At 32.5% G+C, this 15,420-nt stretch overlaps 2 protein-coding genes and 1 long non-coding RNA gene across 5 annotated transcripts; 1 reads left to right on the top strand and 2 right to left on the bottom strand.

Annotated features, from left to right (window-relative positions):
- Positions 1-195: 195 nt before the first annotated feature.
- Positions 196-1,740, bottom strand: LOC109533346. Its single transcript, XM_019898638.2, has 3 exons — positions 1,003-1,740; positions 708-951; positions 196-417 (listed from the first exon to the last, which is right to left on the bottom strand). The coding sequence occupies exons 1-3, from the start codon at positions 1,437-1,439 to the stop codon at positions 292-294; spliced, it is 807 nt and encodes a 268-aa protein (XP_019754197.2). The 5' UTR covers positions 1,440-1,740; the 3' UTR covers positions 196-291.
- An 801-nt stretch (positions 1,741-2,541) lies between these two features.
- LOC109540565 (elongation of very long chain fatty acids protein 4) lies at positions 2,542-14,365 on the top strand. 3 transcript variants are annotated; one of them, XM_048661151.1, is made up of 8 exons: positions 2,542-2,636; positions 10,248-10,354; positions 10,814-11,001; positions 11,112-11,192; positions 11,797-11,968; positions 13,241-13,368; positions 13,429-13,578; positions 13,655-14,365. In XM_048661151.1, exons 2-8 carry the CDS (start codon positions 10,276-10,278, stop codon positions 13,748-13,750), a joined length of 894 nt encoding a protein of 297 aa, XP_048517108.1. In that variant the 5' UTR covers positions 2,542-2,636; positions 10,248-10,275; the 3' UTR covers positions 13,751-14,365. The 3 variants fall into 3 exon arrangements, with proteins under 3 accessions (XP_048517108.1, XP_048517107.1, XP_048517109.1); XM_048661150.1 differs by lacking the exon at positions 2,542-2,636 and adding an exon at positions 7,303-7,526; XM_048661152.1 differs by lacking the exon at positions 2,542-2,636 and adding an exon at positions 8,747-8,918.
- On the bottom strand, positions 13,748-15,378 carry LOC125502579. Its single transcript, XR_007280349.1, has 2 exons — positions 15,207-15,378; positions 13,748-14,045 (listed from the first exon to the last, which is right to left on the bottom strand). It is a non-coding gene; the product is annotated as an uncharacterized LOC125502579 (long non-coding RNA).
- Between the last annotated feature and the right edge of the window lie 42 nt (positions 15,379-15,420).

The following is a 15,420-nucleotide window of genomic DNA, read 5'->3' on the forward strand; positions in this document are numbered from 1 at the left end:
TTTTAGATATATGCAATTTTTCATGAAATTGGATAAAATATGCAAAAAATGCATAGATATGCACTTTGCATATTTTCCGCCCTCTAATTATAACTAAACGAAGCCATGCCATTCTACCAGCAGACTCAACTGCAATAATTGGTCCTTAGCATTCACCATAACGCCTAGAAGCTACTAGTAGGAAAATAAACAGGCTCTGATATTTTTGCTTTATTTAGTAACTAAATCTCGACAAATTTTACAATAGCAATAATGAATGTGAAGTGGTTGCAAAAGTTAGCCTTTTCTATACTAAAATTTGTTGCTTTTCCGTATTTCCTGTCTTAATTTTCGAACCACCTTAGTTTCCATGAATTTAATGCGATTTTTTTCACTCACTGTTTTTCCGTAGTCTTGCCTTCTTCGCAACTGTTCCAGCTGAAATATATATTTATATGTAAACAAGCCACTTTTAAAAATATTGCAAATTTTCAGTCCGTTGAAACGATCGTAAGAAAGATGTTGGGAAGTATTTCATCGGAACCCCGATATGCGTACTCATTTTTCTCGAAATCACCGAGTTTTTGAAACAACATGCAAGAAGGTAAAACTTTCTAAATAAAAGATCAAAGCTTTGTGACCGTAAAATCAAGGAATCATTCGAGAAGAATTTTAAATACAGACAACAATCCACAAAAGCAAAACACCGTTATTTGTAATCAAATTACCTTCTCTTGTGCGATATTTGGTCCAAGCCCGCCAAGTTCGCATAATTTAATCGGTTTTGATGAGCGCCTATTTTTGGAGGTTTCACGTTTAAACCGTTGTTTGGACGGAGCTAGCGAGTTAAAATTGGCCTGAGAAACACTAAGCAGTTTGCTTCCTAATGTAATCTCAGACCCGCACCGAAAAGCGTTGCATTCAGTGTTGCAAGTTTCATTGTCGTCTTTTTCCAAAAATCTGTTACACATACTAAAAGAGGTTTTATTTAATGAACCATTAGCAGCAAAGGCCAATTTTTACCTGCAGGAATTAGCATTTTCACAACAGGAAGCGCTTTCATCGAATGTGCTTAAAAGATCAGTTTTTGGAGACAACTCCGAACAAGTGGCTCTGTCGGCCAGAACTTTTTCAGATTTTTCAGTTGTGCCGTTTTTCGCATAAAACATGGTCAAATGCGACCGGTTCCTTCTATGATCAGTCAGAGACATCAGCGAAGCTCTTCGCCCGAGTTTCGATGCTCTGAAGGTTGTGACACTGTTGCTCTTGGAGTCATTTTTAATGGATTCGATCTCGGACTTTTCAACGTTTCCATTGTAGAACGGCACCAAATGGCTGACTTTTTGGGAATTATCTTCCTCTATTTCGGAGTCATCTTCAAAAAATTTGTCGTTGCAAAAGCTCCTACATTCCGGAAATGCCGTGTCGTCTATTGAATCGTAATATTCCTCCTCTTCCATGAGTAGGATTTTTGATGTGAGAAAAAATATATAGAGGTCGAAGTTTCAAAAATAAATAATGAGCATTTTTGCGGACGTTTTTTGCAAAAATTCAACCTAGGAAATTTTGACAATGCTTTCGACAATTTGCTATAGAATTTATCGCTTACCTGAGTTTACAATTGAAAGTACCTGATCAGCTACAGTACGAAACAGAAGAGAATGAGGTTTGAATATACAATTGATCCTTAATAGTATAATTAGTAAGTTGCGGATCTGTGAAGATTTATATTGGAAAATGAGCATAATATATATCTCATCAAAAATATTTAAATTTGCTTTTATATACTAACATTTTTAATAGGATAATTAACTCTTGGATCGAGGAGTTTGAGCCGATTTAGCAGTAAAAAAACGAGAAAAAACACGTAAAACAAAAAGTTTAAGAAAAATTTTTACTTCTTGCATAAAAACTACCACCAGTATTTCCCATGTGGTGCTTTCCTTCGCAAATGTTCTATTTAGCGCTCTATCGAGTGGTGTAGAAATGTGCTACCTCAATTTGTGCCTGTGATCGCAAAATAGTGACGTGATGTACGATTTTTGGGGCAAATGTGGCTTTTTATGTGAAAGTTCATCGCGACCACTTAAAGTGGCACGTTACAGAAAAACCCAAAGAGTAGATTGTGTTTAAGCGTTATATAATGTTTGTTTGATCAAGTTTGAACAATTTTATTGACCTATAAAAATGTACTCTATTATGGGAACCCGTTTGAAATTATATTTTTTTTATTTGCACCTATTCCTTCGTTAAACAAAATGAAATCTTCTCATTAAATTTAAAACTTTCCTTCATTCTACAGCAATTACTGACTCACGTAAATCATAATAAATAATTGGCCATTAGTGAAGTTTGGGCATTAACAGAAAAACTAAGAAACTCAACAGACTGTGATATAAATTCGAGAAATGTATCTTTTGTTCAGACGCCCTCAACCATGTTCGGTTTCACAAATTTATTAAATAAAGTTGATTTTTACAAAGTTCATACCCTACGCGTATGTTGGATTGAGTAATCACACTTGCCAGTGCAACCAAATGCAATGTATGCACTTATCAACTCGCAAATCAACATATAATTGTTGAAATAGTCGCTTAATATTATTAATACAACATTTTAAATCATTGTGCATTATGCGAGTGATTTTCACCAAATAGGTGAGTAGGTGTGCTTTTGTATGTATTAAAATATCTATAAAGTCAAAAGTTACCGATTTTACAATAAAAACACATGCAAATAATCAGAATACGAAATAGTTCCACACCAATGAGCAAGTGAATATTAAGTTGCGCAAAGAGGAAGTAAGCATTGCTTAATCAAAACCACGTTTATAATGATCGAGATTGAATTAGTTTAACTTTTTAAGTGAGTTGAAAAATTAACAAAAATGAAAGTAGACTGACTGGACCGCAATTAATTAAAGCCAAACACCCCGAAGCTATCGAATATTTATTACGCATATCAACCAAATGACTATTTGAACATAAGCGCTTTTTAATCGCTGTTATGTTTCAATTTACGTGTTTTATGGTGATTTTACAATAGTTTTATTGTTACTTTATTAGTCTATGCTGATTAAAATTTACTATAATATACCTTTTTTGCTTTAACATTTTTTAATAATATTCCCCTATGCCGAACTTTCATTATTTCTAAACATTTTCTAAGTCTTTTTTCTTTTATTAAAATAAATGACTTCCAAAAAAACTAAATGACTAAATCGAACAAATTGTTTAAGAAAATTTCTCAAAGTGAACATGATTCTTTTATATATACATGTTTTTTGCCTAAAATTCTGCAAACAAAAACACGCACTCTAAACCCTAGATTCGCTTAGAAGAAAAAACTCCCTTAATTAAAATTTCCGAGACCCAACAGTCCGGTTTCATTGCTTAATTAGCAAATCGGTATTTGAAATCTTCAGGTAATTTTCCCCTAGTAAAATGTTTTTTCGTTCAGAATTATAAGCATTCTCATGGACTTTTCTGTAGAACTTCGACTTTCCAATAAATGCATTTTTCTGTTAGTCAACCTTAATTTGCAATGTGAGCAGTGCTTTGTAACTGCAAAACGTTGCTGCTTGGAATGCAAAAATAATTTAATTAGTTCATATTAGAATCGCCAATTTAACATTTACCGCATTAGAAGCATTCCTGCTGATAAATAAAAAATAATGGAAAGTCAAGTTTAAATATGTTTACATACTCGTATGTATATGTAGAACAAAACCTACTTCGATGATAATTAAAAATAAATAAAATTAGACAGAAACAATTAAATACACTGCAAGAGCACTTTGCTTGGTTTGCTGTGTCTCTTTTAGATGAAACTGGTACGCTTACAAAACACGTTTTTTGAATTGAAAATAAATGGTTCTTTTTTTTCATACTGTAGAAACTTTAGTTCAATTTCTTAATGTTTGCTAAAACACAAGCTCACAGAAAAATAATTGAGTTATATGAAAAAATCAGAATTTATCCAGTTCTAAAGTTAGGACAGATTTGGCGTATCCGGTACTTCCGGCTTACTTACCTATTTTTTTATTGTTGTGTACGTATTAGTTGAACATTTTGCTGTATGATGTCTTTTGCCGGACCAGAAAAACTCAATATTTTCTCTGATTTGTTGAAGTTCTTATCAAATTCACTTATCTTCATACTAAGATTTGCTCTTCTTTATCTTTAAAACTATTTTGAATCTAATATTGCGACAGCTGCATATATACTGGAAGGTAAAGCTTTTTATAAAAAAATATAAAGGAAACATTTTTCAATTTTCACAGATTTTTTTTGTTTTCGGTAAATATTTAAAATACGCTACCCTTTGTTAAAAAATCAGTAACCACTTTTCAGCAACATTTTTTTTTGATCTATTAAAATTGCACTTTTACATTTTTTAGCAAAATGTTCAACTTTGAGGCGGAAAATAAGCAAACGTATCAAAACTCACATCAATTAAGTTTGGTAAAAATTTAAATAAAACCAGCCTAAGCACTTTACTTACGTTTCCAACAAAAAATTTTGTTGTCTTTTTTGTGTAAATGTATTGAAGCTTTTTTGCGTACAACCCTTATAACGGGGTGTTAAAATAATGTGTTTGGCAATAATGGAAAGTTACCTTGAATTGTGCAAACTGAAACTGATTTTAAGCAATTACTTTTCCCCACTTGCTTCTTAAATTACTTTAATTATCCGGTACTAAAGTCCAGTGTGTGAAAGTAACATTAATTACCAGAAAAGAGCATCATAATTATCTGCAAACAGTGTTTAGGTTTGGAGTTATATCAGGTTAAATAGTCAAAGCACAATGAATATAAGCGTTAATGGTTGAAGGCAAATATCATTTCCCGTATTCTTCGTATTTAATGAGGGATTTGGCCAAACATCAGTGAAATTTATCGCTTTTTACCGGAGAATCTTTATTAATACAAACGAGAAAAGAATTAAAGAAATAAAGAAGGATGTAGCAAACAAAAAACTAATAAATTATTAAGTATAGCTATCCAGAAACATACAGGCCTTGAAGATAAAAACAAAGTTTGGCAAAATGCATCGATTTGAGGATGGAAATCAGGTTTTATTCTCGATAGCAAAAAATACACATTATTGTTCACCACTGGTATTATGGCAAAGAACGTATACCCCAAAATAATAAAAAAAACCCGCAGCATTTCCCAATTATTTGTGAAGCATTTTTTTTACTCTCAGTGGTTTGGCGGTGTTCAAAGATCAAACTACTAATTGTTAAAAATTCTCTTGAATAAACAAACGGTAAGCAACATGTAGGAAAACTTTCTACATTGTATTTAAATTTATTTATAGAAAATGCGACAATTTGCTTTTATAATACACTGTGTAATATAATAACTTTCAATTTCCAAAAGTAAAGTTCAAGGCTTGAATGCTAGAAAACATTCGAGATAAAAAATTTAAACTTTTTGTGAATTTTGCAACACTCATTGCTCTATTGGCAAACTTTTAAAATATTTTTTTGCTGCATCTAATACATCTGGTTTTAAAAATACACGTTAACATTTTCTTTAAATGAAAAAATCGGTTCTCGAAACAGCTTGAGATAATTAAAAAAATTAACATTAAAATAAAAAAAAATATACAGTTTTTATTTTTAATTTAATTAAATTCCGGTATATTTTGACCCATCATTGTGCCCCTGGACTTTTGCAGACTTTTAGTATAGTGGATGATGTGAAGTTACGTTTTCATTCGATTTTCATGTAAGTTTGTTAAATATCGTGACCTGCTTAAGTTGTTAGTTGCCAATAAAAATCACATTGATTTCTTGTTGTTAAGTGAAAGACCATTTTCTATTAGATACAATCGAGTCTTCATACATATTTTGTGAAGATCGCTTATGAAGAATTAGCATATTGGAGAAACTTTATAGAAGATAAATATTGCTGTTGGTTTATCCTGAATATTCAACAAAGCACCTCTTGGCAAAAAAACAAATAAATGGCGATGCTTCCTCGAGATGAGTTACGCAATGTCTTATCCAAATAAAAGTAAACTATGATTAGACCACTTTCCTTTCATACTTCCTGCTCTGCGGCTGGTCTAAAGGAAGGTAAAAGTGTTCATAGTCGTTGGCATTAACCAAAGCGACTGAATGAAAGGACATTAAACATTAGGCGTTCGTAACCATTGGTTGAAGCTGATGAGTTTTTCGAAGGTTCTTCCGGACGTTTCGCAAGCACGAGTGGCTTGCATCTTCAGAGTTGTGTGCCCCGAAGAACCCAACTCTGAAGATGACGGACGAAACTGTTTTCACGAAAAACTAGTCAGGTTTAAACAAAGTCAATTAAACAAAATATTCAAGTACGCAAATGAAAATTTCGACAAAGAAATGTGTAATTCCTGTCTGTTTAAATTATTATTGTTAAATTTAAAAGGAGTTTTATAAAATTGAATGCATTACCAAATTGGGAACATTTACATTAACATTGGCAAAGTTTCTTCGGCCTGAATTGCAGCTTTTTTAGTGTGGATTTGCTACTTCCACTTTAAAACATAATAAGAAAGTGGAAGTTTTTTAAATCAATTATTATAAGCATCTGGATACGAAACAGTACATCGACATAACGGTGAATCCTAAATAAATGTTCAGTGCTTAATGCAGTGTCCGATTTTTCACAACAGGTACCACTTTCTGCTTTCTTCAGTGGAACCAGCAAGAACGGACAACGGACTTGCTTTACGTCCGTCTCGATACAAATTTCAAAACGCGTTTTATTGGAAAGTTGAACGTGCTGATTTGCAATAATACTCGGGGTCGTTCTGCTTAAATTGCTTGTTGTTATTAGAGAAGAAATTGCATATTTCTCTCTATTAAAGTTTATTTTTCCGAGAAGAAATTCTGCGAAAATTTCTCCTTTTTTCATTATTTTTTTTGACGCAAACTTCTGAAGAAAAAGTTTTTCCGAGCAAAAAAACCGATAGTAGTTCTTCTAATGGAGAAATAGGTAGAAAAAGTGCGCCTTATTAGTATTTTGGAAAACTGGGGCCCAAAATCCAAAGTTACCAAAAATTTGCATCAGAGGGAATTTGATAGCAACAAAACACATTTTTCGAAAAACAGATTTGTGTAATTTTTTAAAGTTTGCGATTCTATTAGGTGACGTACCGTATGGCATTTCAATTGGCTGATTTCATTTCATCAAGAAAATTCGAAAGAGGTCTTTGATAAACACTCCCAGCTGAAGTCAAGTCGTCCTACTTTAAGCATTTCACTAATAAGTTGGTACCTTCTTTTAACGACACTCGCTTTCCATCCATCCATTCCTCATCTAGAGGTCGTGTAGTTCGTACCGCATCACAAAATCAACATTTTTTGTCTAAAATATAACTGAAAATCAAGTTGAACCTGCTGTCTTTTTGTGATTTTGACCATTGCACGACCAGCATGGAGCAAAGGGATATTGTGGCGTTTATATTAAAGTATCTGTTATCTTGCTAAGTTATTGGCCGTTGGCTTTTTCCGGTTGGAAGAAAACCAATTTTTTTAAACAAGTTCATCGAGCGCCTAGTCAAGTAAGTACCAAACAAAAAATACAAATTTATTTGCGAGCAACAAACCAAATAACTGTTCTCAACAATGCATAGAAACAAGGCAAGTTTAATAGAGGTTTCGGGAATTTAGTTATCATCAATTCTCGCTAAATGTTTACTGGATTTCAAGCCTTTTTTTCATTAAATCTTAACACAACTCTGAAGATGCAAGCTTATGCCCGTGAAACGTCGCGAAGCACTTATTTTCCAAGACGGGTTTAAAGCCCAAAAAACGCAACAGTTTTAACTCTATATACTACTAAGCCTCATTTAAAAAAGTAATTGAATAACATAAAAAGTAGCAATGAATAGAAAATTATAAAAAAATAAGTCGTCTGAAAAAATTAGCACCAGTTTTCATGTTAATACCATTAGGAAAAGAAAGTTGATTAATTGATAAGTGAAATACGTTTGTTTGTTCATCTGTTTAAGAAATACTCGAAACCCGCTTTACCGTTGGCCACTACAATGTTGCTAATAAACGAATTTACAGTTTCGGATAATAAACTAAAATATTCATGTGAGTAATTCAATTGATAAATGCACACTGTAAAAAAGGAAGAGACTTATTAAACTAATTAAGTTAACGCAAAAACTCTTAAAACAAATACTAATAATTATTGGCTAATTATCAGCAGATGTAACATGAAAGTTTTCTAATGAGCAATTTGGAGACTCGAAAATAAGGTATAATTTTATTAATAAATTTGCTGCAATACCGCTAAGTGATTAAACCGATTTTAATCATTTTAACCAGTTTGATCAGCAGTATCAATAGTTTATCTAAAAATAAATCAGTTTTAATATTGTTATTAACATTTAAATTCAAGAATTCAAATGCATTGTTGTTGTCCACTTTTAAAATTTCAGGATGTTTTGGGGAGTAAAAAAAATTACTTTGCGAGACGTAAAAAAAGGTACTGAAAATGAAACCATTCTAAATTCAATTGATAACATAGAAACGCAGAATGAAAAAGAACTTTCAATAATTCTAAGATAAGTTTATAAGTGGAAATCAACAAATATGAATAATGTATTATTGGATATTAACCTGAATATTTTCGGTAGTCGCACCTTAAGTTCAACACGAATTCTTCGTGGTACGAATTGAGGAAGGAACCCACTCTGTGTAATCAGTACCATTTAGTTAGCATCGCTGGTATTCTACTTTCACCTCTAACAATTTCTCCGAATGTGTCGACTAAGGTCATTTTATTGGAACCATCGGGTACGACCAGGTGGCGCGCTTTTCCTCATTCGTTCGGTGTTTTTTTGGTTCCGCAGTTCTTGATCGGTACCGTTATTATGCATCGGTGGTAATTCGAAACTTGAACAGAGTGGTTTTTCTTTGGGTGGTGAGCGTAGTGTTTGTAGGTATGTTTTGAAAAGTTATATTTGAGGATTTAATAAATTGTTTTAATTTTATGGAATTCTGATCGAGAAAAATTTAAAAATTTATTTGTTTTATCAATTTCTATCTACTATTGAGAATTGTTGTTTTTATACAGAAAAGCTCAAACTTAACTGATACAATCATGTTATTTTTTTCCATCAAAATAAGCCTATTTAGGTCTGTGGGTTTTTCGGTCAATAGAGGGTGGCAAAAATAAAACACAATTTTCCATCGCTTCAGTTCTGGAGCCCTGAGAATGGCTTAAATATAGTCGAAACGTCGGCACATGAAAAATTGTGTTTTATTTTTGCCACCATCTATTGACCAAAAAACGCACAGACCTAAATAGGCATATTTCATATATATATAGACTATATTTCAGAAACTATTCAGAAACGGAACTTTTTTACGCATGTTACCAGTATTTGTAGCCACTTTTTCAGGGTAGAGTCATGTTTTTTGTTTTCTTTTTTTTTAGAGTCAAGAGGGTTCATTTTGCTCTTAATTTTTACGCCAATGAAAAAAGTTAACATTTGAAAGCACAGTTTTAAAGGGCAATATAATAGTCTAAGTCGAAAGATCCAAAGTTAGTATTTTTAGAAAAAAAAATTATTTTTGGATGAAAAACTTAAAATCGCATCAAAATATTTTGATATTTTCACTTGCAAGAACCAAACGCTTCTGATTTATTCAAAAACAACTGATAGAATTGGGAATTTGTTGCCAGTAGTGCCAAGCGCTCGTTTTTAACAAATGTATTTCATAATAAACTGTCGTTTTTCTAGATAACAATTTTGAAGCTTTTCGGATCGGAGCCTTTTTTCTGCAGGAAATCATGGCTTTTAAAAATGTGCATTTAAATTCCCATTTTTTCGATTGTGTAAACCACTGTGATATAAAACAATTTGACTTTGCGCTTATAACTATAACGGTATTTCGATAACCGTTCGTAAAATTATTGCGCTTTAATTGAGTCAGCATGTATACCTATATAATGGGACAATTTTCCGTGCGTGACTTAGTTTAAGGGCATTTTTGCCCTATGTTTCGGTTGCTTATGTTGCTTTCATTCTCAGGGGCGATGCGTCAGCGGCAATATTTTTCGGTCTCTTGGCATCGGCTGGTTTACTCAGTGGTGCTCAGATAATATTAATTATTTTCTTAAATACTCTAGTTGAAATTCTTGGGATTTTAATCGATAATTAATACAAGACGCCGATGCGAAATAATTGGGTCCTGTTCCGGACATTAATTTAATTCATGAAAATTTCACATTCGATTAAATACGCTAACCGGTTTTTTTGTTTCAGGAACATTAGCTGTAAAATCGGCATTCAGATGGCCGAATTAATTAATTCAACACAAACGGCCCTCCAGCAAGCCTACGATTATTACTTATGGACTTTAACGTTATCAGGTAAGATCTATTGTTTAATTTTGCACTTCTTGCTTTGAAAACTTCACATCTCTTCAACATTTTGCGGTATAATTTAAAAAAGCAAATGAAAGAAAAATAATTGATCTCATCATTGCTTCAATTCAGCATCTCTGAATAGTTCAGCACTATGCAATCATCATCATCACTAAACTTTCGCAGCTAAATTAATGAGTTAACGCGCACAATGTAACGTGTTACTTCCATATATTATTAACAACAGAGAAAGTTATCCGAACTGGAGATCCAACCTCTGGGTACCAAATGACATGTAATAATTTCCTGGGTTGATAACATCGCAAATGAAGCGAATATAATAGTTAAATTAGGCTTGAATGCATTTTACTTTCTTTCTTTAGCTGTAGAGAATTAGCTAATAATCGCATCCGCACCACCAGATTTCTATTTATTGCATTCACCCTAATGTTGACGCCATTGCAGATAAAAGAACGAGAGGATGGGCGCTAGTCGATTCACCAGTTCCAACCCTTCTCTTCACTGCCCTTTATCTCTTCCTTGTATGGATAGGACCGAAATATATGGAAAAACGGAAACCATTCAAGCTAACACCCCTACTTGTACCGTACAATATGGCTATGGCAATTTTGAATGGATATATCGCTTCACAGGTAATTCATTATTTCATGTTGATTTTGTTAGAAACGTCGATAAAAACAGCGCAAGTTCTTCATGCAGCAAGTTCTAATGGGAAAATTAACGTTTTTTTTTTGTTTTCCAGTTGCTTACAGCATCAACAAGACTGAAGTACAGCTATATTTGTGAACCATGTCGACAGAAAAATGATCCTGATGAATTGCAGGTAAATTAATTGAAAATGAAGTCCGATTTACAGGAATTTCTCTTATATGGTCGCCACTTCATTCATTCTTCCAATAATTTCTCATTCCAATCTGTTAGTTTGTTAGTTCCTTTGAATGCTACTCGAAGACAATCGCTAACTTCTTCATTTCTTGCAAGAMTGCAGTTTACTATTTGAACGCATGTTCTTCGTATTTCTGAGGCCGGGCTAAGAAGAAAGCACACAGCTCATTAAATTAATTTTTTAACCCCTTTCTTCGAGTCTTTCTTAGCGTAACCATTAATAATGTTGGTGCAAGACGATACTTATGCTTACTTCTGTTTCCTCATTTCAATATTTTTTGTATTTTCTAATAATATGCTGATGGCATATGTTCCTCGGTGTACAATCTAACGGTTCTTCATCAACTTGACGGTGCATTAATAACTTCGATTTTTTCATATTGCCCATATTTGGAATAAACAGTTGGAACTCGAGCTTCTCTTTGTTATACATATCGTAAACTTTCTTTTAATATTGTGAAACTTGTTATCAATGGAACTTTAAAAATTTAACTTATAATTAATTGTAATAAACCATTATATAACATTTGTTTGGTTTTCAGATTGCTAACGCTGTTTGGTGGTACTATTTCTCCAAACTATTAGAGTTTTGCGACACCTTGTTCTTCATATTGAGGAAAAAGAAGAATCAATTATCCTTCCTACATGTATACCATCATTCAACAATGTTCTTCCTGTGGTGGATCGGAATCAAATGGGTACCAAGTGGTTCAAGTGAGTCTTAATTTAATAATAACACAATTAATTAAGTGAGTAATGTTAAACTCGGGAAATCAAACTCGATATGGTTTGAACGACAAGGTCTAGAAGAGGAAACAGGTTTGCATACTGTTTGATAACAGGTTGCAAACGACTAGATTACTTAAAACGGTCGTCAAACATTATGTGATAATTGATATTTATGTCATTATCCAAATGAACTTAAACGGACATATTTTCGCTTTCTACTCTCTGAGAATGTGCCAAAGAAGGAAATTATTTGATTTAGTTGCCTTTATATTCCTGTTGCTGGTTTTAATTAGTCCTAATTACGCAATGACGCTTGAGCAAATGAACTGGAAAGTTTGAGCATTTGCATTTTTTTTCTTGTATACTTAGGGCTTCCACTTCCTTTACTTTCAATTCCTAACAATTTCTGTATAAATTAAAACTTTCGAATATAACGAATAACGCATTCTTCAAGTAATGAAATTTTCAAAAAAGTGGGCAATAAAAGTTCAATTTTGAGTGAGATTTTGCACTTTTACTACCTATACAATATTAACGATGGCAAATGAAAGGAAGCATATTAAAGATTAATCGAAGAACATTAACCTTCCACAGTGAAAGTCTCCTCTCTACTAAACGAAATTTTTGATTATCGCTTGGGGCAGGAACTACAGTTTCTTAATCGTATCATCGACGGGTTATTTTTAATGATAAATTTAATATTATGGAGAAATACCAGACGTTACAGGTTGTTTCAGAGTTCGAGAGACAAAAATCTAAGAAAGATTTACTTAGAGAAATTCTTCTCTTCTCTTAGTTAGCCGATAAAAGAGCAAGATATTGGGTGTTTGAAAGTATGTGAGAAAGAAGTTTAAGAAAAAAACGTTTTTATAATAATAATAAATTTGTTCAAGTCAATTCAGTCACATTTGCATTTTTTATCTCGAATAAAACGCTTAAATAGTCCTAAGATGTATCAAAAGAATGCTATGAAAAAAACATATATACATTATAGAAATAAGTCTCCATTTCTCTGAATTTAATTCATATGAGCTGAATAAAGTTTCACACCTTAGAAAAAACTTTCCCCGAAAACTTTTCCGTTTCATTCTGGCCCCAGAAGGGAATAGTTAAATTTTGGTCACCTTTATGTCGCGTTTGGTAAGCATGATCAATTATTTTTGTAACTCGGTTTCTATATAGAAAAAGGCAGTTATTGTTAAAATAGAACATCCAAACCTACTCAACTTTCAACTAATATCATTTATATTTTTCCAGCATTTTTGCCTGCTATGGTCAACTCCTCAATTCATGTTCTACTTTATGCGTATTACGGACTATCTGTATTCGGGCCAAGAGTTACCAAATATTTATGGTGGAAAAAGTACCTCACCATTTTGCAGCTTGTAAGTATATTATTGGAAATCATATTTGCAAACTGTTTAATGCACATACAATTTTTTTAGATTCAATTTACTTGTGCCCTTATTTTGGGTGTGAATGGGATCAGGACAGGGTGTGAATTCCCCTTGTGGATGCATTACACCCTCATTTTCTACATGTTGTCCTTCATTGTTCTGTTTGGAAACTTCTACGTTAAAGCATACATCGATAAAGTAGGTTTATAAAATACATAAATTTTATTATTTCCAGCTGCTATATTCGTCAAAAAATAATAATGTGTTGTTTCAGGGCAATCAGGTATTTTTCGGTATGGACGTCGGTTGCGGACAAGGAAACACATACGAAACTCACAAATTCCTCAAGAACAAACAAAAGACTAACTAAATGCGAATCTGCTTTGTTGATTTATTTTAAAACTTGCCCATATTTATATTAATTTACCTACATAAACAATAATCGTTGCAGAGATTTGCCAATTTTAGTCTAGGTCATTAGTAAGTTATTCGAAGTCATTAGTAAATTTTTCCTGTACTTAATCAGTTTTCTTCTATATATGAGTGAAAACAATAATTTTCTGTTGCCTGATATGATTAAACGGTTACCACTCACAGTGCAAATTCCCATTTTACTGTTCTACTTTCTTATTATTAGTTTTTAGTATGTAGGTATGTATGTAGACCTGAAACGAATATTTGTTTAAATAAATGTTATTGCTCTATTGTTATACATTTTTATATATTCTATGTTATATTTACTTAAGTAGACATTCAGATTATTTTTGGGCCGATTGTATATCTCAAATTTGAAAGATTGATATTCCAACTCTTGCCTAATATGTTAGTAGTAATGTTAAAGATTGTTGAACATTTGAGATTATCACCCCAATCATACAGGCGTAGAATCTGCCAATTTTGTATTCATTACTTAGTAATGTACATTATGTAAAACATGCTGACAATGGTGTTGAAGAAAAAATCGACAATAAATCATTTAACGTTAGATTGCCTTGTAGGGTACTTTGTTCTTTATTTCATAGGCGGTTGCGTTTAAAAGAAATGACGTGAAGATACGTAGCCAATTAAACCTCAATAGGCGAGTCTGTGAATGATTTGTAAAAAAGGGTTTATATAGATATAAGTCTGGAAATGCTTCATTTTAAATGTAAATGAGACTGAAATATAAAAAAGGCTTTTTGGATCAATTATTATCACAGTGGCCTCCAGGAGGACACCCGACTAATATTTTTAACAAATAAAAATTGCGCAACTGACTTCTGTTAATTTTGTCGCTTAACGTGTTTTTCGCTTCTTTTTATGTTGAAAATACTGCACTACTGCTCTATATCTAACGAAAGTTTACACCTTTTCATTCTAGTCCTAGTATCTAGAAAATAAAGTAATGTTGAGGCATTTAAAGTTAACGAACAAGTATTGAAGTTCAATGAGTGAAAAGCGATCGACAACTGCTAAGTATTCCACAAGAAACACCAATAATAAAAGTTGTTAGTAAAGATGCTCGTATTGTTCAATTCCAACAAGAAGGCCGGTTAAACTAAAAAATTAGTCAGAAATTCTATAGGCAGCAAAGAAGTTTCAGATAAAACATTATAAGTATAACATTATGGCAGTATCAAAGTTGGCTACTAAAAATTATATCAAGAGTAAAATCCTGGCAGGATATGAAATATCTAAAAAGAACCCAGGAAGTCCCTAAAAGAGATAGAGTAGGAAATAAAGGCGTAAAAGGGACTGTGAAATTGGAGCACACATTAAAAACAGCATTTAAACAAGATCTAGAAGAAAAAATGCTGAAAAGAATTAGTGGCAAATACAATTCTTACCAATTAATTTACAAACTATTTTTTCTACAATACAAATCGTTACAAAATATAAACCAAAACAGAAAAAACACTGAAAACGTCAACTAATTCAGGTTGCTTACTATGTCTTCTTCATTGCACAGCAATTTAGCCTACATTCTGGCAACCACAGATGATATTTTACATGAAAAACCCTGCACATCATTCAGTACATGATCCAGTACTGCCAATAGGA

The sequence above is a fragment of the Dendroctonus ponderosae genome, unplaced genomic scaffold (assembly GCF_020466585.1).
Source record: "Dendroctonus ponderosae isolate FM_Combo_2020 unplaced genomic scaffold, Dpon_F_20191213v2 Dpon_F_20191213_1, whole genome shotgun sequence".
Lineage (NCBI taxonomy): Eukaryota > Metazoa > Arthropoda > Insecta > Coleoptera > Curculionidae > Dendroctonus > Dendroctonus ponderosae.